Source organism: Lissotriton vulgaris, unplaced genomic scaffold (genome assembly GCF_964263255.1).
Source record: "Lissotriton vulgaris unplaced genomic scaffold, aLisVul1.2 SCAFFOLD_1083, whole genome shotgun sequence".
NCBI lineage: Eukaryota > Metazoa > Chordata > Amphibia > Caudata > Salamandridae > Lissotriton > Lissotriton vulgaris.
The window spans coordinates 381,321-408,343 of record NW_028253160.1 but is presented as its reverse complement, the minus strand read 5'-3'; the positions used below and the strand labels follow the sequence as shown (position 1 = coordinate 408,343).

At 43.9% G+C, this 27,023-nt stretch overlaps 2 protein-coding genes across 2 annotated transcripts in view; one reads left to right on the top strand and one right to left on the bottom strand.

Annotated features, from left to right (window-relative positions):
* The window catches only part of FOXR1 (forkhead box R1), a 69,310-nt gene extending 63,391 nt beyond the window's left edge, over positions 1-5,919 (bottom strand). Inside the window, exon 1 of the mRNA XM_086951295.1 lies at positions 4,209-5,919. Within this exon, the coding sequence (XP_086807421.1) occupies positions 4,209-4,329 (121 nt within the window). The 5' untranslated portion in view covers positions 4,330-5,919. The remainder of the gene's footprint in view (positions 1-4,208) is intronic.
* Positions 5,920-8,843: 2,924 nt separating this feature from the next.
* HMBS (hydroxymethylbilane synthase) overlaps positions 8,844-27,023 on the top strand; it is an 87,590-nt gene continuing 69,410 nt past the window's right edge. Inside the window, exon 1 of the mRNA XM_086951294.1 lies at positions 8,844-9,030. Coding sequence (XP_086807420.1) covers positions 9,001-9,030 — 30 coding nt within the window. The 5' untranslated portion in view covers positions 8,844-9,000. The remainder of the gene's footprint in view (positions 9,031-27,023) is intronic.

Genomic DNA, 27,023 nt, shown 5'->3' with positions numbered 1-27,023 from the left:
ATCGAAAGCAATCACTGGGCACGAATAGTGGGCTCGGGGGACAGGATAAATGATCGAATTAAGTCCGGGCCGGCGGGAGCTCTACAAGGCTGCGACCGCCATCTTCGCCCGCCAAGCCACGCCCCCCCACTATCCATTTTTAACCACTCAATTTCACTTATTTTTTGTGCACTGCTTTTCAGTTACCTGTATCTGAGTGTACTTATTGTACGCTGTGGACATACCACTTGCTGAGACTGGCCCAAATGATAACAAACAGGGCGGTCCCGATAGTGTAACTGATGGGATTCCATATCAGAGTGATAGGTCCAGGCGTATCAAGTAGTGGACACGACATCTTTTGAACACAGAATTTTGAGTTTCTCTAGACCCACAGTTATTATTTTTTTATACAGTATTACTGCCCTGACCATGAAGGGAGAGCGGGGGGGGGGTCGTGAGTCCCCTATAGGGCCCACAGTAGTTTTCCCTTACGTTAGCCTAACTACAAAGTAATAGGCCGGTTTTGCTTTGGACATATTAGGTAGTAGCACGCTGTTTTTGCCATGCTTATTTTCAAAATACGTGCACGTTTTTTAATTTAGCTTTTCTGCTGGGATTTTGTCTGTACATCGTGCATGGCCAAACAACATTGTGCCCTGTTTTTCTCTGTGGTCGGACTTTAACACCTAGACATAGAGAGATTCAGCTGCTGTTTTTCTAATAGAACAAGTATTATCATATACGCCAAGACTTGCAGTTCCAAAAGCAGAGTGGACTGATGCTTGCAGAGAAAAGGTCCTGAGACGAAAGAGCTGCACGGCCAAGATGTAGATCAATTGATTATGACTGCCAGTTATGGGGTCCGGCACTAATCCCAGAGATCTTTAGTATAATACTGTGCTTTCATAGTAGGAGTAGGCTTAGGTTAATTTGTCATTCTGTATGACAGGTCTTTTCATTGTCTACAGTTTATTAACTGTGCTCATAGCATTATTGAGTTGTATCTGTCTCCTAATTACAGCACATTTTCATAACAGAGAAAATTAGTTTCAATAAATATTGTAAACTTTCTATGTGTCCCTTTCTTTTTGTTGTGGACACGTGTGAGTGAGAGAACGAAAGGTGATGACCTGTTACCACGACTCAAAGAGTTCTGTTTTGTGTTCTGGGGAGATAATTTGTTTGTCTCGCTGGAAGGTTAGGAGGGCAGCTAAAGGCCTATGAGTTAGTCTGGATTTAGACCCATAGGTACTGATATTAAATGGTGACCAAGTCCCTTCATGCTGACATCCCGTGATCCCAAGAATACAAAGTACAGGAGTAACCCTGTTGAGATCGGGTGGAGTATATAACAAAAACAACAGTGTCTCAACAGGTAGTCGTTTGCAAGGGCAATTGCAAAAAGTGTATAAATCACTTGCGGGAGGAGAAGACCACCACAAGCAAGTTTCGTACAATACAAGGTGTTCTTTGTAAGTAGTTGTATCGGCACTACAGTACAATTTTACTTAAAGTAACCATAACAACCAAGTGTGCACTGAACGTGCTAGTGTTTGTGAATGGCAAAAAAACAGTCTGTTATGCCTCATGGATCCGATTGCGTTCTGCTATTACCCCTGCTGACCGTTTTGTCGACGGAAATGGGTAGGTATGGCCTACGCAGCCGATCGGGTCCCGCTGGTGTGCGGGCCCGGATGATGAAGCATGCCACCTACTAGGTAGGTGGGTGAGGGGTTTCCTAAAACTATTTGCAGTTGTTTTTGCTCCTTCTGAAGGTTTTTGGTCAGGACCGTGGACCTAAAAACCTCAAGAAAGACTTGTCCATTTTGTTTGTTCGTATACTACTTAGGTAAGAGAATAAGTTAACTGTTTCCTTACTCTCTAGTTGTTTCAATATGAAAAAACAGTAAAAACACGTAGTTATGAGGGCAATGATACAAGACAGATCAACATAAGTCAAGTATTATGATTTAGACTGAATTAATTGACCCCACAGACGCCACGATTTGCGCCGAGTAGTCAACGGCGTTTTTACCTGTTCAATTCCAGGTCATCTTCAGGACGATGGTTACTAAATCACGTATAGTCCTGGAAGGATAATGCTGCAGTGATCCACACAACAAGGGGGAAGGCCGTGAGAATCAGGCAAATTGGGGCAACTGTGAGCACTCCGACAGGGGGGGGGAATGATGTTCGGAGGTTGTAAATATCCAGGTACCAGGGCCTGAATACGTGGATTGCGGTAGTCCTGGTGGTGTTCATTTGATTTCAGGAGGCAGGCTGGACTTGGGTGCTGAAGTGACGCTATCCAACGTAGAGGAGAATGAATCATGGGGCAGGCGGAAAAAATTGCCGCTGCACAGGAAGTCGAGCTGGACAAGTGAAGCGTCCGGATTTGCACGCTTGGCAACATGGTTCCACAAGAATAGGAGCCATGCCAGCTCTTCAGAAGACATTTAATTAAAATTAATCTGAGGTCAGATCCGGGTCCTGATGACAATGAATGAGAAACAAAAAATAATTAGAAGCGTCATCTGCTTTTCTGAGCCTATTCATCGTTGGTGGTTTTCAATAAGTGGCTCATTATTGATAAAAATCTGTCTACTGTTTTATAATCGTGAAGCCATATACACGTTGAAGTTTGTAAAGAGTGAAGGATTTATGACATTCCTTGAGTATGGACTACATAGATGCCAAGAGGGCCCATGTCACGTGTGATATTCTCCGCCAGTCCTAGTCTTTTAGTCTACAGCATTTTGGGTGCTGGTGTTTTTAGATTTTCCTGAGGAGAGTAAAGAGGATATTGCTATTCCAAATGCAGTGCTCTGCTGGCTCAAATGCCAGGACTGTCTATAAATGCAACACACAACATACACTACTCCCCAGCCCTCAACACACACACACCACAATTATGGACTACTGCAGGAGTTTTGAAATAAAATTAGTGGTATATAAAGTTTTGACACAAACGAATGATATGTTGAAGGAAAGGGGCACATGTAGAGTGGGGGGGTGTATATGATGGCGGCAGGCTGCATGGTCTCAAGTGTCTCAGGCACCTGTCACCTAGGTTCTTCCCCTTGTTATTACATTCAGGTCGCTTGGAACCTAAACCTGCATGATTCACTGATGTTTATTCACCCAATTCATACATTTTACCAGATATATTATTTTTACCATCTTTGATACCAGAACAAGTTTTCACCTTACTTTGGAGACCACCATTTGGGCATGTCACCAAAGAAACGCCAGTATGCCCCAAACAAAATAGTACTGAAAGAGCAGAGATATGTGGAGTATAGAAGAAACTACTCTCTTTCTACAGCAGCTACGTGCGAGTTGTGTGTTTTTTTTTTGCAGTCGGGTCGTTGCTATCCTATAATTATGACTTCAAAGAGAAACTGAAATTATCACAGGAAAAAAATGTAGTGTAGGATAAGCTAATCACACAAGACATGGGAACAGTTGAGACCTAAAGGACAGGAGATAGCAGCAGGACTGGCAAAATGGGGAATGAAATTGAAGAGCAGTTTGTATGAAGCTTAGTACAGTTGCCAAGTAGCCCAGTGCACATCGATGTTATCTTAAGCCCAGTCTTGCTTTTTAATAAATTAGATGTTGCATTTTGGAAACCAAACTGTTAAGTTGCCCTATGCGCCCTGTCTTTTTCTGTAGTCTCCGGAATGTTGCATTCTGGGACTTGGGTTTTTACACGTTGGGTTCAAGAATCACTACCAATTGTAGTTTTGCCTTTAACACTGAGCGTTCTAACTAAAAATTCAAAGCATACCCGGTGCAGTTGTTAAAAAAACATGAGCGTTACAAGGTGTTGCATGTGATATGGCCCCCACAGTCAATGGTTCTGTTACAATTTATTAAACGTAAGGCTAATAGCTCAGTCTAAATTACATTTTTATTTGCATTTTGGGGCGTCGGATTCCTGCACTTACGATAACAAAACAAAACGGCAAACATCAGAATGACGAGATAAATAAGACTGAGTCAACTACTCACAAAGTCATAGATCACCGGGATATCTGTATGTCTCATAACCTGTACATGCCTTTATTTAGGAATAGTTAAGAGAAATATTTAGCGGAGTTAAACAAAGGAAATCGGGGGTGGGGGCTTTTTAGTTTCTCTATTAATTTCCAATAGAGGGGTAACAATCTGAATAGAGATAACGCTAATATAAAAATGTCTGTTTAAAAATTCGAGAATCTTACCTGGGAAGTACTGGTCAGTCGTGGCAGTCAGTTTCAATTCCTCCTCCATGTCCCAGTCTTCGAGTCCAAACCGTAAGTGAAGTTTCTCGAAAGTAGCTCGGTTGCGGAAACGCAAAAACATCTCTCCAAACTTTACCCGCTGTGTGCTCAGGGAACAGAAACTGCAATCCCAGGGATTCCTGGGAGATTTAGCTGAACGTTAACGGGGCCTCCCGCAGTCCCACCTGCCACAGATCGAAAGCTAACCTATGTCAGGTGTGGCCAGTACATTCAGTCTTGGTTTTGCTAAAGCTCAAACGGTTCCATGTCAGGTCTAATTTCTTTATTGAATTTTCGCACTCACAGACTTGGCTTTATAATTTAATAAGCATCCCCTTAAAGAAGCATAATGGTTGAACTAGTCACATCCGAGTTATGACTACATGACACCTCTGCTAAAATAGCAGTCGATCCAGTCAACTCTTGTTTCATAAAGCCTGCCAAGAGGAAAGTCTTAGTTGTCACTGTCAGTATTTACTCCTTTTATTTGTAATCCGGGTACAGATCTCTACAGAGGGTTCATTAACCATCTGAGCTACCTTCCAGGAATTGGAATGTATAACTTGGAGAAAGTGCTCATCCCCCTAAAATATCAGTTTCTTTCCTAGGTAGTAAGGTAGGTATTGCATCGTAGGTTCAGTCAGTGAGCTCTGGTACGAGTCCATCAGTGATTTGAGGTCTGGATCATGGTTAGTCACTAAGCTCAGTCCTTTGGTCAGTCAATTTGATTAGTTGGTATGGTTATGGTCAAGTAGTTAGCTCAAGTGGGACTCAGGTTTAGTCACTAAGCACATAGCTAATCCTGGGCCAGTCTGTGTGTACAAGCCTGGCTTCAAGTCAATAAATATGACGACCTGGCTCACTGTCTGTACATGAGCCAGGGTCTGTCTAGAGGTCAGTGACAAATGGCACATGACACCCATATCATGTGTGACGCGTTTATTCCATTTTAGGCCTACAGAAGTCTACCTGCTGGGATACCCCCCCAATATTTTCAATGTTGAAAGTGAAACTGCAACTTCCATAATGCAACAGGGTGTGATTAAAAAGGCAAGAGTAGCCAAAGCAGTCACCAATGACAGTGCCTCATTCGGTGCTAGCATTATGGCCAGTGCTCAGTTCCTTCTGGCTCGGAGTGAGTTGGTATCCCGGGGACTTCAAGATCAGTAAGTAGTCATAGGCCAGGGAAGTCAGTCAGGGTCATTTGGTGAGCTCAGGCCTATTGCAGTGTTGATCAGAGAGCTCTGGTCTGATTCCTTGTCGTCCAGTGAGCTCAGATCTCGCCCACAGTACCTGTCGCATCTAGTGGTGATCAGGATCATTCAGTAAACTCAGGTCTTTCTCTTGGTTTGTGAGTTTAATCTCAGTTTCCATGCAATAGCTCCACTGTCTTCAAACAGTGTACAGCCTGCACAATAAAGCACTGCTTACCCTCATGATACCTTAAATTATGTCTGACCAGCTCAGTCATGATTTCAAGAAACTGGTGTATCCATGCAGTATCACCCCATCTCAACCGGAGCTTCTGCCTGGGCATTTGGAAGCAGCAGACTTGCAACTAGTTCAGGTAATAAATACACACAACTGCACTGAGCACTTCGAGCAATAGTAATGGAGATGTAGAATGGAGTGCTAATTGCATTTCTGTGCAGTGAAATCCATTTATTTAATCATGATGCATGGTACTTGACAGGGTTGCTCACAGATATAAGCACACAGATTGACCTTGGACCCGACCAGAGCGGACTCGTACTACGCTAGAATTGTTTGCCCTAGATAACTCCTCACCAAAACTCTGTCAGAGGTAAAAGTAAGAAAGACAAAGCAGGATATTCACAGCCAGGGTCGAATTGGTAAGCAGTGGCGGCTCGCACAGGTAACGCTGTGGGGGCGGGGCTGGGTGGGGGGGGGGTAGTGGATTGTGACATACGACTTGAAAGTGGAGAGGAACGAAATAAACAAATAAAAGCACTTACTTTGCGCTCATCATGGTGCGAGCGCAAAGTGTTTTTATTTATTTATTTCCTTCATCTCCACTTTCCCGTCGTATGTCACAATCCACTACCCCCCCACCCAGCCCTGCTTTATCGCCCCACACCGTTACCTGTGCGAGCCACCACTGTTGGTAAGGTGGGCACTCGGGCAGTGGCCGAGGGGCCGGTATCCGAGTTCAAGCTGTGGGCTTCTTTTTTGGGCAGCTTGGGGGGGCTGATTTGGGCTGTATCTGTGTTGTTTGGATGTCGCCAGCGGCCCAGTGGGTGCATGAGTGGACTTTCTGGAGGGAGAAGGGCGATCATTACCTCTCTTTTATCAACGGGCAGAGGTGTCATTCCCTTTCTCTTGCTGGGCCGTCCCATTAATGTATGTGTTGTATATTTATTCCTCCTCCATTTCCATGCTCCACTATAATTCTTACCTGTGTCATCCATTCCAGAATGTACATGGCTCTGTCGCCTTCTAGTGTTCTAGTTGGTGACAGTTTGTGCCTGGCCAGCTTGTGTTGAGGTTGCTTCTTTCTGCTTCTCTGCAATAAACCCTTATTGCTGCATCTGTGGTCTCCACTTCATTTACTACAATTTTTGGCGACGAGGATGGGATCTGTCTCCTTCTAGTGTTCTAGTTGGTGACAGTTTGTGCCTGGCCAGCTTGTGTTGAGGTTGCTTCTTTCTGCTTCTCTGCAATAAACCCTTATTGCTGCATCTGTGGTCTCCACTTCATTTACTACAGTATGCATAGTGAGCGGGACTAGGGGGCCTGAGCAGAAGTAGCCTCACTTGTTTTCAGGTGTGTTTCACCAGTGTGAACTAATAAGTTCATTTTTTTTAATCTAAGTAAAATTACAAAAACATGCCTCTGTCAGAGACTCCTGCCCCCTCCCCATTCATTTTTATAAAACTTCGCCGAAGCACTGTTTTGCCGAAAGGCAATATGCAAATGTGGGTCACTTTTTTTTGCCATGTCCGGGCCGATTTTTAATCTCAATCCAACCCTGGTCAGAGCACAATGTTGCATTTTCTGAAAAGTAACTTGTGCTGCAACAGTAACCAGCACCACCACTCTGTGCACAAAAGACAGGTTTGGCCAATTGTATTCATATACTTAACAAGCAACATTTAAGGTTAGCGGAGTGCTTTTTTAAAGTTTCAATAACTAGTATGAAAGATGGCTAAACCTTATTTTTTCATATTATTTTGTGGCCAATAGGAGTTATTTTTTTGACTAACTGAATGTGCTGCTGTGCAACATGGCTTAAAGTCAAGAAAAAAGCGATAGGACGTGATCAATGTTGGCCACATCAGATCGCTTTTTTTCTTTACTGAGAGATAAAAAAGGATGAGAAGGAGTGCTGGTAAAGTAAAAGGTTGAAAAGGGAAAGGAGGACAAGAGGGTGTCATGAGTTACCCGGTCTGCAACAACAAGCAAAGGCTGGCTGGGGCTTTGCGGGCACAATTTTGTTAATATATTTTTACAGAGTTTTATATAGTGTTAAGATGCCACCTTGGTCACATACTCACATCAGAGTAGTGTCTGGGGTCCCTAGGGCTCCAGGAGGCTAGATCTGGTTTGGAGGTGGGTGATCCTCTACCTCCTGGTGGGAGGGCTAATTTGGTGGAAGGGGGGGGGGGGCGCACTGGTCACAATGTCCTTCATCTTAAGGATACTATGGGGAGGCGAATGCCATGGGTGGATTCTCCACTGGTTTTAGCACCTCCTCTAGTTTTTCTGTTGTTCTTCAGCTCTAAATCAGGTCCTAATCCTGCCCACTGGATGGCCTCTGGAAGTGCGTGGAGCTGGAGGTACTCAAAGCACAAGACAATAAAAGTGCTAAGTGGAACGGTCATCATCTGCGAAGGTCTGTGGATGTCCGTGTTTATTTGTGACTGGATACAACTGACACTAGGAGTCCTGGTCCGAAATTTTCTACCAACGCTGGGCCCAGGGGTACACAGTGGGTAGAACATTATGTACCGTAGCATAACCACTGCAGAAGAATTGCAACAGTTTAAGGTAGTTTTCCAGACCCTTGCAGTCCACATGAGGAGTGTTTCTCTCGTTCCTACTTTCTAGGAAGTGTCACACAAAGTGTGGAAAAAAAACGTTGAAATGTCGCAAAGAAGAACGGTCAAAGATGGAACCAGAAAGCTTGACAGCTATGTGTGAGCCTGCACAATAAACTGAGCTCCGGCCTTGCTCTACATCAATCAGGGTCCTCAAGCTCGGTGTCAGTCAGTGAACTGAAGTCCTGTTCAGGGTCGGTCAGTGAGAATACGGTTTGTTTTGGGTCAATGCGATAGCTTGATCTGGCTCGGCGGCCGAAGTTTGGTTGATGATCATCTTGCCTAGGGTTAGAGTCACTCAGCGACATCATAGTCAGTCATTGGCGCCACTGTCTTTCTGGACACATAAGACTTGAGGATCGATTATCATTGAAGGATTCCAACTGGTGCTTTCCCTTGAAACGTCTATACTACCTTAATCTCTCCTGGTCACAGAAGAATTGTGGCCTTCGAGTAGAGAAGTTGAGAGGGTTTTTTTAAAAAATTTTTTTTTTAATAGCCACTGTCTTTTTAAGGCGCACCCGGCGGAAGTGAGGACATACGACGCCGGGCACCAGGAAATGGAGCCGGAAGCAGTACACTTCACGTGCTGTGCAGAGCGGGAGGGAAAACGGGACTTGCCCTGAGCCCACAGGTGCCACCGAAGGGAGCCGAATGACCCCAGATCACGGGAACCTTTGAGGGTATTAGTCGCCATGCCCGGGAGCCACGCAGAAGGCTGCGAGGTTAGTAGCATCTCAAGCCCCGCCCACTCCCAGGCAAGGTCATACGCGATTGCGCAAAGCCACCACCCCCGTCTGTGATTGGGCCCACCTCTCATGCCTGATTGGGCAATTGATGGCTCACATAGAACTCTATTGCTCGAAAGTAGTTGTCTGTCAACAGCTGGGCGGTGCTTTGGCAGCTGCACGTTTCTGTCTGAAAAAGGATATAGAAAGTATGGGTTAAAGGATAACTTTTGGGGTTGGTTGTTGGCCTCTTCTAGCCTAGTCCATAGGGATGCCTACATAGGGCCACGTGACGATAGTACTTGGCTTGCGCATCTGAATTCATCAGTTTTTAATTCAAGTTAAATGAATGTGACTAAGTAAAACTTCAACTCTCAACTATTCTGACCTGGAGATGAGTCTTTGTGACATAGGGTAAAAGTTATCATTTAAATCTATCATAATTTTCTTTGCCCCCTTTCACCCCTCCCCGCATATACACGACGCAAGACCAATGTAGAGTTACGGTTGGAGCTGCTGACTACGGAACTGGGGAGCCGGGGTTCAGTTCTGGGTGCCGTGGCGCAACTAGACATATTTTGGGGGGGGGGGGGGGGGGGGGGGGGTAGTTTATTTATTTAATTTATTTTTTATTTATTGATTTGAATGCCTTTTTATATAGCGCGGACTTTACCGAAGGTGTCAGAGCGCTTCACAATAGAAACGTTAATGATGCATGAGGAGAAAATACAAGTGAACAAATTACAAAAGTAAACGTTAAGTTACATGAGGTAAAAGTGACAATTGTGAGCAAACAAAATACAAGAGGTAGCAAACGGTGCATTACAGGAGGAATAAAAGTGACGTGTGCAAGTTACAAAGGCGTCCAAAGTACAAATAGAGGTATAATACTGTAATAAATGGCAGACACTCAAACACAAGAACAAACGTTACGTAGGCAATGGTGGCACTTGTGCAAGTATCGAAAGCAAACAAAATGTAGGAGGTAGCAAACTGTTACAAGAGAAAAGTAACGTGTGCAGGTTACAAAAGAGTACCAAACACAGGTAGAGGGATAATACTTCAATAAATGGCAGACACTCAAACACAATAACAAACATTACGTAGGCTATGGTGGCACTTGTGCAAGTATCTAAAGCAAACAAAATGAGGGAGGTAGCAAACTGTGTTACAAGAGAAAAGTGACGTGTGCATGTTACAAAGAAGTACCAGACACCGTTTAGTCCGCGCGGCGGACTAAACGGTGTTGGTGGGGCTACCGTTTTGCAAACTGGGAACCGAGATGACATTAGAATACACGTTTGGACGGCCAATAGGTTTGCATTTAATGCGCTAAAGCATGGAAAAGACATATGTCCTGTCGCAGTGGTGGAGAAGTGGCAGGGCACTAGGACCTGCTACACACTGGACAAATGACCACCACTTCTGGGCAGTGGGAAGGAGGAGCAGGAAACCTGCAGGCATTGCAGCATACACACATGCTGAGGAAGGACAAGCAAATGCCCTCGCTGCCGATACCTGCATTAAGGAATAAAGAAGCGCCTGCACTAAGGAATAAAGAAGCGTGACCGCCACCAACCTGCCTCCATGTGCTTTCTTCCTGGTGCTCACCAGTACCGGGGACATGACATGTCCATTGCTGTTCTTTCTGCACTAGCATATTAAAGCCAGATCTTTTGTTTTCACCAATGCATTCCCCCTTAGACGCAGAGTACTGCTGGAACTCAGAGAGCTTCCACCAGACCTTCAAGCATAGGATGTCTGCAAGATGGTTGGTACCAAATGAGACCTGTGCCTGTCAGAAATAAAAGCACTGAAGGCTTCCTGGAAAAGTGTATTTTTTTTATTAAAAGTAGCATGAACTGCACAATGTTAACATTCTTCCAGGGAACAAGAAGATGTGTGTAGGGCAGGGGTCTCCAACCGGTCGATCGCGAGCTACCAGTAGCTCGCCGGGGCCCCATGAGTAGCTTGCGATGGCATTTCCAATTTGTCCACTGACGCCAAATCATGAACATCGAGGAGGGATGCAGCCAAAGGGAACACGAGGCACCCTTAAAGGGGAAACCCTACCCCGCCTCCGGGAGACACGTCTGTGTTGCTTTGCATGTGTGAACGCGAGAGTCCCCGCATTGGGATGTTTTTGTTAAAGATCACACAAAGCGTCGGAGAAGGACGGGATTGACAAACTCCATATTTTAAAGCGTCATTCCTAAAACAACTGTAGGGCGGTTACGGTATCAACAGGGCAGAGGAAGGCCACTCCTCGCCCTCTCTCCCGGGGAGCCTGCGACAACACCATGAGCCACTCAGCCCCCGCTCCGCTGGCGTCATCAGAGGGCACTTCTCACCTCCTAATCACCTGGGAATGGCCCGGGCCGCTGCAGCTGGGGCCGGGCTGCCAGGGTGGCTGACCCCTGCCTTTTCAGCTCCTCAGCTGGGGGCCCAGGGTTCAAATGTAGGCCCCCGCTCCGCTAACCAAAACACTGAAAACAATGACGCCCTCAACCCACGTCGGGGCACAGAAACAGAATTGGGTATTTCAAGAAGCAAACAAACATGCGTAAGGCAAGTCTATAAGAATTATTTGTAGCAGCACCCCCATGCAGGAATGTATCAGAAGGTTGCTTCCCAACTTGGAAAAATCGGTGCACAAATGTACAATGGGTCATATTGGTGCAGTTATGTGTTTTCTGGAAATTTTAATGTTTATGGCAATTTTTTTGTTTTTTCCCAAACCTTTTACAACACTTCCAACCATGATTTAACCCCCCCCCCCTTTCCCTCAAAATGGTCGCCTCAGGCCACAGCAGTACATGACTATTTCCAGGCTGGCCAGTGTTCATATTTTTTTATGTAATCTATTATCTTGTGTGGTGCACATACTTTGAACTGAGTGGCCTCGAGGTGTGCAGAACTGGCCCCTATGGGTGCTCTGGAGCTGCGGGAAGCCAGTGGAGTTTCTCACAGTGCCGGACATAGGGTCAGAGAGGAGTTCAGAACACAATGGTCTTCGTCTTCGGCCTCTCTGCATATAGCACAGAGACAACCACAGTAGTCCTGGCTGGTTTTAGGTGTATGCCAGTTGTTGTTTTAAATGTCTGGATACAATAACAGAAAGCTCAGACACACACCAGCATGCCAGTCTGATGGCACACTATGGAAATCCCAGAAATTTAGTTCACGTTTTAAGTCCTGCCTATAATTACATAGGCCACTCCCCTTTTAGAGACCCCCCCCCCCCCACCACCAGTGGCGTAGCAAGGTTAGGTGGTACCCGGTGCAAAAAATTCCTTGTCACCGCCCGCCCACATTGAAATTATTAGAAAAACAATAGTTACACATTTTTGCCATTTTGTCACCAACCCTCAGTGACATGATGGCTTAATATTTGAAGTGCAGGGCAGATAAACACGAGCCTATGTGTGGTGTAGGGAACACACGGATACTGCAAATGTGGGGCACAGGGAAGGGGGCAATTAAGAAGCTGCACTTGAGGGGCTGGCACACATGATGATGACAAGCAGAGATGACACTATGCATGTGAGGTGCAGGGAAAAAAGTTACATGACCGTGAATGTGAGGTGCAGGTACACAGGCTGTACATGTGCAAAGCTGGGAGGCATGCATGAGGCTGTGCATTTGAAGTACAAGGACAAGCTGACATGATGCTTTGCGTGTGGGGAGCAGGGAGCAAACAGAGGACTATATGTAGGATATGGGGGACAAACTTATGATATCGCATGTGAGATGCAGGGAGCAGGCACACATGAGGCTGTCCATGTGAGGTACATGGAACACCCTGTTTCTCCTACTGTTCAATAAGTGTTGTACTCCAAGGTATTGTTTTTAAAAGCACATGAAACTCAATATGGAAATACTGAGACCCCTTCAGTACCAGCCTTCTTCCTCCCATTCCAGGGATCAGAACCCCATACTCAGCTGCCCAGTCTAATCCTGGAAGAGCTTTTGTCTCCGTTTATAACAGCATCCAGGTGTTTTCCTTTCCCCTCCAACACTCTCTGCTTTGTTTGTGGCTCAACTGGAGGGTGTACTACTTGAGTGTGAGGGTGACTTGTGATGTTTTATTAATCAAAGATGGAATGAGTACTATGGAATCATTGAAATAAAGCAGACTTTTTTAAAGAGTTTCATGTGCCCTAGAGTAAAATGTGCCACATGAACATATATTCTAGGGAACTCTAAGTATTTTGTTCAAACCACAGTATGGGTTCCAAAGACATTAGACTCAAAATCAATGAAGCTGGGTAAGGGGGGTCCCTTGAAAAAATGTGCGCGTTGCTTCGCCTTTTGTAGCTCACGTCGATTTTCACTGATCAGAAGTAGCTCTCACTACAGAAAAGGTTGGAGACCCCTGGTGTAGGGGAATCTCCCAGTGTGCCCAATAAAGTGCTTCCACAGACATTGAGAAGTAAACTTGAGGTGTGAAGAAAAAACTGTAATAAAGTAAATCATGGGACCTTCTTTCTAGCTGTCACAAAATGAGGTGGGCTCACCAGCAGCCCAAAAGGAAGGGGTTACCCACAGATAATAATAAGCAGGGTACCTACTCACAATGTAAAAGCGTGCATTTGTTGGTATTTCTATAGCATGGACCTAATCTGAGGGCAACAGAGGAATGATACTGACATGTGCGTTCTGCGATCACAGGACCCACTCCTTCCTTGCACTCCTTTTAATTTTCATACAAATTTTACTCCATGCGTGTAAATATCAGTTTGTAAATTTTATTCATTTCAAACTTGATTGTTGTAGCGAGTCTTTCATCCATATAGTTATATTTGATTCATTGATTTTAACATGCTTGTAATTATTCCCAATGCATTTCAAGCATTACGCTCTTCATCAGGGGATTATACATCTTGTAAACCCGCTTGTTCTTATTGACCGGAAAGACCGTGCATTACTTGCACTTTGTACCCATAACCACAGTGTTTCATAGATCTCACTAACCTTAGAGCTTTCTCTTAGCGTTTCAACACCGATGTGTGGTTCTGCTCGTCTCCCCTCGCTACTCTGGCGTGCGTCGCCAGAGTAGCGAGGGGAATAATTACAAGCATGTTAAAATCAATGAATCAAATATAACTATATGGATGAAAGACTCGCTACAACAATCAAGTTTGAAATGAATAAAATTTACAAACTGATATTTACACTCATGGAGTAAAATTTGTATGAAAATTAAAAGGAGTGCAAGGAAGGAGTGGGTCCTGTGATCGCAGAACGCACATGTCAGTATTGTTTATGCATACCCTAAACTGCTCAGTAGGGTACCGACCTTTTGCACCAACGACACTTATAAAAACAGTATAAAACACACAAAAAATATCAAACATAAGAGTGCAATACCACATCTCCTGTGTTATTTATTGGCAACAGAGGAATGCCCATCGTGGGAGGTGATGGAAAATTATGCAAGATTGTATTAATAAAGTAGTGGCTTATATCTTGTTGCACAAACACTTACACTAGTATCCCACACATTTAAATATTCGGTACATTGTGACTAAGTGATTTCCCAGAATTTCACAATTTTCAGTCCATGCCAAGCTGGATTCAAATCATGGTCCTCAGATCGACAGCTTAGCCAGTCAATCACATATTCTTCCATAGTTGATGACTAGGACTTTGTAAAAAAAAAAAAAAAAAAAAAAAATGGCTTCAAACATTACATTTCACTATCCTTCTGAACACTCCTAATTATGTTGATGGTTTCACGTAGCCATTAAGCCTCAGTCCTCATGCTGTCTAGTGAGTGGACCGAATGCAAATTATTTTGGTATTTATGTTTTATACATGGTTATACATGGTTAGCATCTGAATGAGTTGTCTCTTTAAGGTTGAGGTTTATATATTTGCATATTCACAATGGTTTAAAGTTAAGTACATGCAGATCATGCATAATTGTTTACTGTGTAATCTGGTCCAATATTACCATTGAGGGGTTATGGTGATATCTTTGGCCTTTTAGTTTGTAAATATCACCAGTAGTCTGAGGTGGCAATGACAAGGCACTTGTTTTTGATATCACAAGCTGCTTTATTCAAAGTGCAGCCAACAATGGCCATTCACTGGAGTTAAAATGTTGAGGTATTGGTTACCTATAACTAATACATTCTTGATAAAACCATAGGCAATGGCGAGCTCAGTGGATCTATGTGATTCTGTGGCTGCAGAGTTTACAGCATAATTATGGATTTGTTGAATATGCAGATTTCACCAACATTGTTGTTTCCAGCTCAAACGGATGAAAATAATACCACCAGACAAAGTGCCCCATTATTTGCCTTTTTTTGTTGCATAATTTCATTAACCTTGGTCCTCCAAGCTGCATAATACTAGTATCCTGGACAATGTAAAAACTTTGCACAGTGGCGACAAAATCTGTAACCTTGAAATATTTTCCATATTTCACGGTTCCTTCGAAATATCTGGGTTTAACACCATTGCTTTTTGCACACCAAAACATGTAATTCATGCATTTTTACTCGGTGTAATGACTTCTCAATAATCTCCATTGTACTGTACTCATCAGTGTGAGCAAAGATTGTGGTGAGACTGAGTATTTTTTTAATGTGGTATTTTCTGTAATCTAAGGGGGTGTTCAAAGTGTTGATGAATCTTTTTTCGGTTGTTGGCCCTGCAATGCTTTTTTTTTTAAATGGCTAAACACTGCTTTGAGAGCAACAAGGCTATATTGTAAATGACAACTATACAGGCAATTCCCAATTTGTTAGTTCTAAATTAATTCAGTGAAATACACACTTACACCTAAGCCCAACTTGCACTCAGTCACTATTTCTTTCTCTCCAAATGATAGACGGTTAAATAAAGATGCACAGATTTAAATATGTGCATGCTGCAATAGAAATTCATCATGTCCAGTAGTGTTGGTAGCCATATTAGTAAAGGGACTGAATCCAAGTAAAAATTAAATTTATTCTTGTTACGGTGAGCATCGACAGCATAAAGCACTTTTGCACGATTACATTGAGATAGCCAGAAGGAGACCTGGAAGTAGACCCATGCGAGTGGGAAAGTGTGTGTGTGCCCATAACCCTGCTGCACCGCTCTCAAAGGATTCCTGTAGCCCCAGCCAGTGCACAACACCTGCCCCCTCAGTCCGAGCGGAGCACATGGAAAGTACAGATAGCAGAATAGGGGAGTACGCAGAGCTTTTGTCCACTGAGGGGGACCATGATTTGAAGGCACTATGATTGGAGTCCTTCCCATTGTTTTTGGTACCACCAAGCCATACATTAACGATTAGTGCTTCTACATTAACAGGCTCCTGCAAGAAATACTTATTGCATCATTGAAGGTGATCTGCCCTCACAATCTTTATGCTTTACTCCTCCATCCATTTACTTTGGGTTTGCCTGCTTTAACCTCGCCAGGGAAGAGAATATATAAAACGTCAAACTTCTTCAGTATGTGAAGCGTTTACGTTTGATGATCCATGTGAAACACAATTTACAAATTGACTAGACCACATTTTACAATTCTAAAACATTGCTGCCTAGTGAATCTGTCACATGTGAAACACCCTCACTCCAACCCAGTGCTTAACTGGCTAAAAATTATTTTGCTGGTGACCAAAATGTTTCTCTGGAGATTGGTATCGGCACCATGCACAAACAGCACTACCCAGTGACACAGTGAAAGGCAGGCTTCTTCTGAAGGGAGCAAAAAGAATGGGAGTAATATGCTGTAAAGATTTCTTTAGTCATCGTAGTCCCTGCCTCCTGTTTCCACACTCTCAATATGCTCAATGGAATCTTCAAATGGCTCCCAGTCAGTACATTCAGAATGGTCTTCCGGGCCCTCTTCACCAGCCAGCTGGACTATGGCAACACACTCTGTCGGAATCACTGACTAAGTGCTAGAAAATTTCAGACCATTGAAAAAACCAACGGCCAGATTCCCACTTAGGCTTCTCCATGTTCACACAACCCTGCACCGACAAAGACTTCCACTGTCTCCCCATTCACTAACCCACACACAAGACACTCCCTCAGACACTTCTGCTCAGCCAGAATCCTGCTCGAACACATCCCCTCCCATACAAGGAACCAGCCTTCGCCCACCTCTTACCCAAAGCCTATAACCACCTACCCCTGCACATTCGAGCTGCCTCCTCAGTACTTGAGCTCCGCAGGAAACTGAAAACATGGCTCTTCACCTGGACAAGTCTCAGTCACAGCCGGCATAACCCATGCTTTCTCAGCACCAGGATACTCTCCAGGGTGAGCTGTGCACTTCACAAATACCCTTCACATAAAGTTTGCCTTAGCATTATTGCTGTGGTGTTGTGCATACTTCTCTCAATCTGATGTCTCCTGTTTCACACACCATCTGTGTTTTTTTTTTCCCATCTCAGTCACATTTCCCTTTCTTACTTGGCTTTATCCATATTTGCACATGCTTAATTCGTTCAATACTATATTCCTTTTTTCTCTGTCTCTCTCTTTCTCTCACTCCCTTCTCTGTCACAGTCATCCTCCGTCCCACCAGCTTCGCCTCACTTCCTATCAGGAAGATTAACCTGGATGAGAGACGTGTGATACATTCACAGAATATTATCTGGGCCTGCTTTCTCAATTCCCACAGAACCTCTGGTTTTAGATTCTATGAATGAATGCTGAAAAATCTCCACTCTGGCTGTGAACTGGCTCCCCACAATCTGTCTTCACAGTGGCTCACCACTGTCTGCTGTGGAGCTCATCTGCATACTTGGAAGAGCTCCGCTCTGTCTACCCAGGTTCTGAGTAATATGTATGCAGGAACTCAGCTCAAGATCAATGGAAGAAATTACTTTTGGGTACACAGTCTATGCTCTGTCTGTGCATCCGTTCAGCACTATGTATGCAGGGGTGTAGCTGCATCTATGCTGGAGCTCAGGTCTATCTGCACAGGAGTGAGTTCAGCTCTACAAGATGATACAGTATGTTTGTGGCAGAGCTCCACTCTCTCTGTATGCACAAAAAACTACTTTTCTCTGTGGAATTTATGTCTTCTAAGGGTTCAGCCTATCTCCAGAAAAACAGCCAACTAATTCTTTTTAATAAAATAGGCACTGAAATGAAATCCTTGATAGTGAGCAGACTTCACCATTTTGAATGGTTATTTAAAAAAAAAAAAATTATTGACTTTGCGCTGCAAGAGTTTGGACACAAGGTGCAAATCTCTCTTTATCCTTTTTTCTGATCTCCTCTCAATCTCACACTCTTCGTTCCTAGAGTGCAATTTGTTGTGAACATCTTCTTGATGTTCATTGCTTTTTACATCATTTTAGTATGTTTTTTTTGGTCTTCATTTGTAATAAGGACATTTAGAAAGAGCAGGGATGATCAGGCTGCGACAAGGAGACCATGTTCCTTATGGAATGAGGCAAAGGTGAAATGTATGGGGTGGAAAGGGGTATGTTGAGAAAAATGGAAGATGACGGGGAATGGGAGAGAAGGCATCGACATGAAGAGAGGGTCGAGACATAGGGCAGGATAAACAGTGATGTGGTCTAGTTAACTACCTATGGGCAATGCAATAAAAGTGAAACTACACTGTAGCAAATGGGAAGAAAAGAGTGGGTCTGAGCAGAAAAGGAAAGTTAAAGAAAAAGTACAATATTTTGAACTCTTTTCTCTGAGCACAAAGTTGGAGGTGCAATTAAAATGGGTGGTCTCTGAAAATAGGGGTCGGGTGGACTATGTCCCTGAAGTAGGTGTGTTAACCCGCGGGACTACACTTACCGGTTTGGATCCTTTGAGATTTGAATGTCTCTAGGATTTGGAGCAGGTACTGTTCCACTTTGACTTAAAATTTTCCAACCACCAAGTGCCTCTTGCAGAGAGGGTAAGTTTGATCAAGAGGTAGAAGTCATGAGGGCAGAGCAATCTGGGGGAAACCATGCAGCTGTGGCAGAAGGATTTGGAGTTAGAAGTGCCAGGTGCTGTCTATTATATGGTATCATTCTGATCCTCTTCTTCACTCTGTTATGTCTGTCCACCAAACACAAAAGGGCAAGAAGCACACTGTGACCTCCTTCGAGGTGGACTGTGAGATGTCTGAAGGGCATAGTTCTCCTATGATCCCTCTAATTCAGAGAACAATCGATTTTATTTAGCAGACATACTGCACTTACCTCAAGCAGCACAGTATAACTGCTAAAATGGGCCTGTCAGGGCGCACATAAGTGCATCCCTGAAGCCAATGAAAAGCCACAAAGTGCAGCAGGGGCAGGATCCCCAGTTCTATCCCAGCTTCTTATAAGCCTGTGCTTCTAGTCCTATCAAGATTGCCACTGGAAATATGTGATTGTGCGGCTGCAGTGCTTTTCACATAATTATGGTTTTGCTCAATTGCCACACAATTCATCATCTGCTTTATAATCCCCAGATTTTAACAAAAAAAGATTTTGTTTCTAGCTCAAACAGCTTACTAAAAACCCATTGACGTATTGCTGAAGTCCCTTTGTAAAGGTTGACTGGCCACTTTTCTGCTGCTTATTTCTATATTTAGGTGTAATATTGGCACCAAAGAAGTGAAATCTATGCCCAGAAAAAGTTAACATCTGTACAAAATAATAAAATTATACTCTCAGAAAATGTGCTACATTACGCTGCATCATTTTCCTTTTCTCGCTGTATAATTTAGTCAACCCGGTTGCATACTTGGGCCCTCCCTTGACGCATAATTCCAGTCGCACTGCCTATCAAGAAGCTGAGAGGGGTATTGAGGTGGGTCTTCCCCATTTCAGCCCTGCCCTTGCTGCTCCATCTGGCTCCTCGTTGGAAATTATGGTTGCTGGTTCCAATGCCCAGCTCCAGATTTCTCCTTTGCCGGTACCAATGAGTCTCCAAGTTGCCAGCTAAGTAAAACAAAAAATGTATTTCTCTATGTGTTTGTGAGTGAATGGGATTTAGTGAAAGTGTGTATTTGAGAGTCTCAATGAGGGTGAAAATGAGAATTGGAGTGCATGAATATGTGAAAGTGAGTATGAGGGAGTAAGTGAAGGAGTATGAGTGTGTTACAATGTGTTATTGAATGGAGGTTGTGAGAGGGAACGGAAGTTAATTGTGGGTTTAGCTATCAATGGTGCAGTTGCACCAGGGCCGGAGTTAGTGAGTGTGTGTTAGTAAGTAAGAATAAGAGTTTATGAGCATGTGTTGGAGTGGGTATAAGTGAAAATGAGAGAATGTGAGTTAGTGTGAGTGAGGAAAAAGCGACAATGGCCCAGATTATCAAAATCTTTACTCAACACAGTGCAGCACCCAAAGTTGCTGCGTTACATGAGAGGAAGAGAGCAGGAAAGCACCTTAAGTTCAGAGATATGGCCCCATCCTGCTCTCTTCCTAGCGTTGGCACATAATTAGGCTAAAGAGCATCTCACACACACCTTTGCGCCAAAGGGCAAAGGTGTCTAGCATATGTTTCGTACTGGAGTACTAATGTAGCTGCCCTTGGTGATGTAATAACCCAATCCCTGAGTCAAAGCCCACCCAGCCTCATTATCGCCGGCGATTTTAATATACATCCCTGTGGTGAGCCGTTAACGTCCTGTATATCTGACATGGGCTGTCACCATATGCATAGCTTCCACTATGAACATACTGTTGAAGGGGAGTTATTAAATGCTTTGATTAATGACTTTGATCTGATGACAACGATGGCTCTAATCGACCCTCGTACAACTTTTTTTTTTCTCTCAACATTTAAGGGCCATGGGAAGGGATCATTTATTGACTATGTTTTAATTGCATCTTCCTTACACTTTTTAGTAAGTTCCTTTAAGATCACAGAGAGTGAATTTAGTGATCATATCCCCATAACACTCTATGTGACAGCCCCCTTGTCGAACAAATAGGGGCTGCCCAAAACTAGGCTCAATGAGACCAACTAATGGAATGCGCAGATTAAAGTGGTTGCAGGTGACTCCTGAATCAATCGCTGATAGACTTAAAATTACATGTGTTGATGAACTAACTGTGTGTACCACGGAACAGTCCTCCCCAAGGGGGTAGCTGGATGCTTTTAAAACTATTACTGAAAAGGTTGCAGGGATGTTATCTGTCCCAGCAAAAGGTCAAACTCTGGTTGGTCCGAGATGGTTCGACACCCATTGCTCTAACAAAAAAGGGGTAACCCTGTGTCCCTCAGAACCTGGGTATATGCGATTAACAAACAATTGGTTCTGTTGGGTAATGGCAATATTGCTTTAAATAAATAAGGCTGAAAACAGCTCAAGAACACAAAACAAGCAAACCTCTCTGAAGCAAAGCCTTTATATATATTAAAAGACAAGGGTAAAGCATATATAGGAATTACTTCATTCCACTATATTACCAATGCGTACTTTAAATTCGTGAATAGTGACTGTGGTGATCAAAGTGACTCGTGCAATGCATAAAGTGACACTTATATACAGAACATGTATTTACAATAAAACCACAAGATGGAAAAAACAGGGGAGGAAACAAGGTATTTTCTGTCGTTGTAAGGCCAGTGGTAATATAGTGGAATGAAGTAATTCCTATATATGCTTTACCCTTGTCTTTTAATATATATAAAGGCTTTGCTTCAGAGAGGTTTGCTTGTTTTGTGTTCTTGAGCTGTTTTCAGCCTTATTTAAAGCAATATTGCCATTACCCAACAGAACCAATTGTTTGTTAAACCCATTGCTCTAAAGCAGCGAGGAAGCTCAGGGAAGCCCTGGTATTAAAACCAAGAGTGCAGGCGGGTGTTTCAGCCTGCCGCAGGGAATATAAGCTGACCCTTGAGGAACAAAAGAGATCCCTGAAGGATGAGGCATGGAGGGAGTTGTTGGACCCTGACACGCTCCGAAACAGCGCGAAATTCTGGAGTGTGGTAAACAAACCTTTGTTTGCCCAGGACGGGGGGAGCTTGATTGCCATATAACAGAGGAGGAGTGGGAATCCCACTTCAAACTTATGTTTGATTGTCCCTCTGTGCAAAATCAAGGAACCCATCATAGTACGCAGGAGGGGGTACTAAGATTCGAGAGCGGTGAGATCCTATTAGGTTTATCAAGCCTAACCTCTGGAAAGGCACTGGGCCCTGATGGGATCCCCCCCAGACCTTTTTAAGTCAGACTCCACCTTCTGGGCCCCGATATTGGAGTCTGTTTTTAACGCGGCGGCACTGTATGGATGCCCTCAGTCTTGGGCCACCTCAACTATAGTCCCTGTTTTTAAAAAAGGTGATGGAGGCAGTCCATATTGTTACAGACCTATATCCCTCATAGATTCAGTGGTAAAATTGATGAGTAGGGTCCTCTTGTAAAGATTATCATCTTGGGCTGAGGATAATATGATACTGTCGGAAGCCCAATACGGGTTTCGACAGGGAAGGTCCACAGTTGCCCAGTGCCTTAACCTTTTTTTGATTTTGAGCAAATATACAGTTGCTCGTTCAGGGACCATTCACCTTGCCTTCATGGATTTGTCTTCGGCTTTTGAGAGCGTTAATAGGAATAAGCTATGGCAGTCCATGAAGGCAATGGGCGTGGAGACTAGCATTATAAACTTTCTGGAGGATCTACAAAAGTCAACGAAAGCTAATGTTAGGTTTTCACAAGACCTGCGTGTCACAAGGGATTTAAACATAAAGAAGGCTGTATACTGGCTCCCTTCCTATTTAATGTTTACATTAATGAATTGGATAGCGTTTTTACAGGTTTTAGGGGCTGACTGTCCTAGGGTAGGTAGGCAAGCGATTCCTGTCCTGTTATATGCGGACGATGCCGTCCTCATATCCAGGACAGAAAAGGGTTTACAATCACTCTTAACCGCCTTTTCAGACTTTATCTCAGATAGGGACCTGGCAATCAATAACTATAAATCGTATGTTATGCAGTGGGGGCAGCCGGTAAAGAAACATTTTCAATTTAGAGTGGGAGACTCTAAAATCCCCCTCACAAATGTGTTTTCATACCTAGGGCTTCTCTTTGATAACAAGCTCAACTGGGGTCCACTGCTAGGGAAACAAGCATTTGCAATGCAATAGGTCTCGCATTAGGAAAGTTTGAGCAATCGGTATTGTAAATGACACATTTTTAAATTTATGTGTTGGTTTGGAAAATAGCGAAATTAATAGCTTTGTCATTTACAATGCCAATAGTTTTAACATATGCAAATGTGACTCCTATAGCATTTTTAATGCATAATGTGCTGTATTTACGTGACTTAGATGTATTGATATTACAAATAAAAATGGCTTATTTTTTTAATAAGTAATACTTAAAAAAAGTTATTGTAATTTATAATGGCAATAGCTTTTGTAAATAACTTTTGTGAAGATTATGTTCATTGTATTTTATTGTGACGAAAATCCAAGAACAGAAGTGAACTATTAACATCTATTTGTGACATTTGTAATGAAGCTTGAAACATTGAGAGAACATATTTGAACCAGTTGTTGTTGAATGGTTGCACAGATTGATGTTGTGGTGGCGCGGAGTGATAATGATGTTGTGGTGGCGACGAGTGATGTTGTGGTGGCGACGAGTGATGTTGTGGTGGCGACGAGTGATGTTGTGGTGTTCAGTGATGCTGTGGTGTTCAGTAATGCTGTGGTAGCGCATAGTGATGTTGTGGTGCCCTTGAGTGATGCTGTGGTGATGCGATAGATAGATAGATAGAGTGAGGGCGATAGATGGATAGATAGAGTGAGGGCGATAGATGGATAGATAGATAGAGTGAGGGCGATAGATAGATAGAGTGAGGGTGATAGAGCGATAGACAGATAGAAGGGTGATAGATAGACCGATAGATAAAGTGTATTTATGTTGCATTGAGTAGAGTGTAAGTATGAGGTGTGTAATTTTTTTGGCACTGAGTGGAGTGTATGTTGCATGGAGTGCAGTGGAATTATGTTGCATATAATTCTGTTGCACTGAGTGGTATTATGGGGAGGTTATGTTGTATTCAGTAGAGTGTAATTGTGTGGCGTGTAATTATGTGGCACTGAGTGGTATTGTTAGGAGTGTATGTTGCATTGAGTGCAGTGTAATTATGTAGCATATAATTATGTGGCACTGAGTGGTATTGTGTGGAGTGTGTGTTGCAATCAGTAGAGTGTAATTATGTGGTGTGATTATGTGGCACTGAGTGGTATTTGGAGTGTATGTTGCATTGAGTGCATTGTAATTATGTGGCGTGCAATTATGTGGCACTGAGCGATATTTGGAATGTATGTTGCATTGATTGCAGTGTAATTATGTGGCACTGAGTGGTATTTGGAGTGTATGTTGCATTGAGTGCTGTGTAATTATGTGGCACTGAGTGGGATTTGGAGTGTATGTTGCGTTGAGCGCAGTGTAATTATGTAGCATATAATTATGTGGCACTGAGTGGTATTGTGTGGAGTGTATGTTGTATTCAGTAGAGTGTAATTGTGTTGCGTGTAATTATGTGGTACTGAGTGGTATTGTTTGGAGTGTATGTTGCATTGAGTGCAGTGTAATTATGTAGCATATAATTATGTGGCACTGAGTGGTATTGTGTGTTGCATTCAGTAGAGTGCAATTATGTGGTGTTTAATTATGTGGCACTGAGTGGGCTTTGGAGTGTATGTTGCATTGAGTGCAGTGTAATTATGTGGCGTGTAATTATGTGTTACTGAGTGGTATTTGGAGTGTATGTTGCATTGAGTGCAGTGTAATTATGTGGCACTGAGTGGTATTGTTTAGAGTGTGATGTGGAGCTGAGCGGTGGTGTGGAGTTGGGCGGTGGTGTGGAGTTGGGCGGTGGTGTGGAGTTGGGCGGTGGTGTGGAGTTGGGGGGTGGTGTGGAGTTACAGGTTCCTCACGGTGAAATAGCACAAACCGTCAAAGGCACGATGAAGTTGCCTCCACTTTTCTTAATCAAATGCATACCTTACAGCAGTTCAAAAAGAGGCAGCAAGCATGCTTTGACTCCGCAGCCAACCGGCATACAGTCACAAGCCACATCTTTGGCGGAAGCGCTGGTGACAGGGGGCTGGGGGGGGGAATCCCTTTGAAGTCTGATGCCAAGGCTCGAGCATATGGGGTGTAAAATAAAAAAAAGGCTTCGGAGTGGCATTGCGCAGAGGGGGGCGGGGAGAGAATTGAAGTGTGAAGTTCTCTGCAGATGAAGCGTCGCTCTTCAAGAGCCTGGTGGGGGGGCGGGATGCGAGCGAGTAGGGGGAACGGGGGGAGCAGGCATATGGGGTGGGAGGGAGGCTGATGGCTTTGATGTGGACGCGCGGAGATGGCTTTGATGTGGAGTTGAGCTGGGGTGTGGAGTTGAGCGGGGGTGTGGAGTTGAGCGGGGGTGTGGAGTTGAGCGGGGGTGTGGAGTTGAGCGTTGGTGTGGAGTTGAGCGCTGGTGTGGAGTTGAAAGGGGGCTGGGGGGGGATCCCTTTGAAGTCGCAACGTTGCGGCACTCGTATGTAAATATAAATCGGCCGATAAAGCATGATTTAGTTAACCTGGTCATATAACTTTGTCCTCCTTTGCCACATTATTCCAGTGGCTTTAGTATTAGGTATGGAAGCGACAGTCCACAAGGACCTCCATCTTTTTTGCCACAGTTTATAGCCTGGGTTGTATTTCAGCTGAGTCCTGCGTGAGCGTGAATGCCTAGCTCGCTTCCTTCCGATGCCTGGAGCTCGCAGCTGGCGCAGAGGTTGTTAAGAGCGCCTTGTTCGCATTCGCTGCTGCATGCAATTCACAAGCACGGAGAGCAGCAAAGCCAACTCAGCCTTTTCGACGTCAATAAAAGGTTCATGCAAGAAGGGTGCAGTGAAAACGATCGCTGGAGGACGGAGTGCGGCCAGAAGGCCTTTTCACACAAGGTAGTGTTGATAAGCTTAACATGGAAATGGCGAAAAGACCGACTGACAAAATAATGTTGTTTTACTGAAATAGTGCAGCCTGTTATAACATGTATTTTACATAAGATACCGAGTTTAGGGTTTTTCTTTACATAGAAAATGAGACCTGCCGAACCCTCCAAAAACAGTTTTAAACAAGCTGTGAAACGTTCGCAGCAGTGATAAATGGAAAGGAAAGCCGATATAAAGAAAAGCAAAGCTGCCATTAAAATGAAAGTGCGACATGGGGAGGCCATGGGCAGCAACAGCAGAGGTGGGAGGGGGAGGAGAAATGCGAGACACAGCCTGGTGGCCGTGAAAAGTGTGAAGAACGCGGGCAATGAAATAAAAGCCTTTGATACAGCAGGGGGCGGCACCACGCTGAGGAAGCAACAGATGGCTGGCTTTGATGTGGTGATGCGAGGCAGGCAGGCGGATAAAAGCACGGTCACGAGACCACATGCACTTCTGGAATTCCGCTTTTTGAGAGCTTAGTTTAGCTCTTAGTTTAGCCCCAATAGTCTTGCCTATTAATCCCTGCAGGATATAATAGGCGAGCAGTAAAAAAGGGGGATGTTCAGAGGGTGAATGCAGTGATCTTTAATTTTGCTTTCAAACTGGGGAAGAAACCCATTGGAGCGATGCTGCAGGTGTACCAGGCTAAAAGCCTGGTCGTCGCCTCATATGGTAGCGAAATATGGGGTTATATGGCGGGAGAATCCCTTCAAATATCGGAAAATTATTTTCTGAAATGGCTTTTGTGTGTTCCTCGTGGCACGTCTAATTTAGCTGTTCATGAGGAATTAGGGGTCCCGTACATAAATGATGCACTTTCCCTGCGAGCACGGACCTATTTTCTGAAGAGTTGGCTGAGCCCAGACCTCCATCTGACCCATATGATTATAAAAGATTGTATGACACTTGACAACTCATCCTGTATTTTATTGCTGAGGTATATCGAGGATAATTTTGGCAGGTTAGGGCGGGGAGATATATTCTCCAATCCTGCATGTATTAATAAGAGAGATGTGGAGGAAATTAAAACCGCCTTTCTTGGTAGGTAGGAATCTGGATAGAGCGGCAAGGGAGGTACAGAAACCAAGCGTGCAGACTTGTAT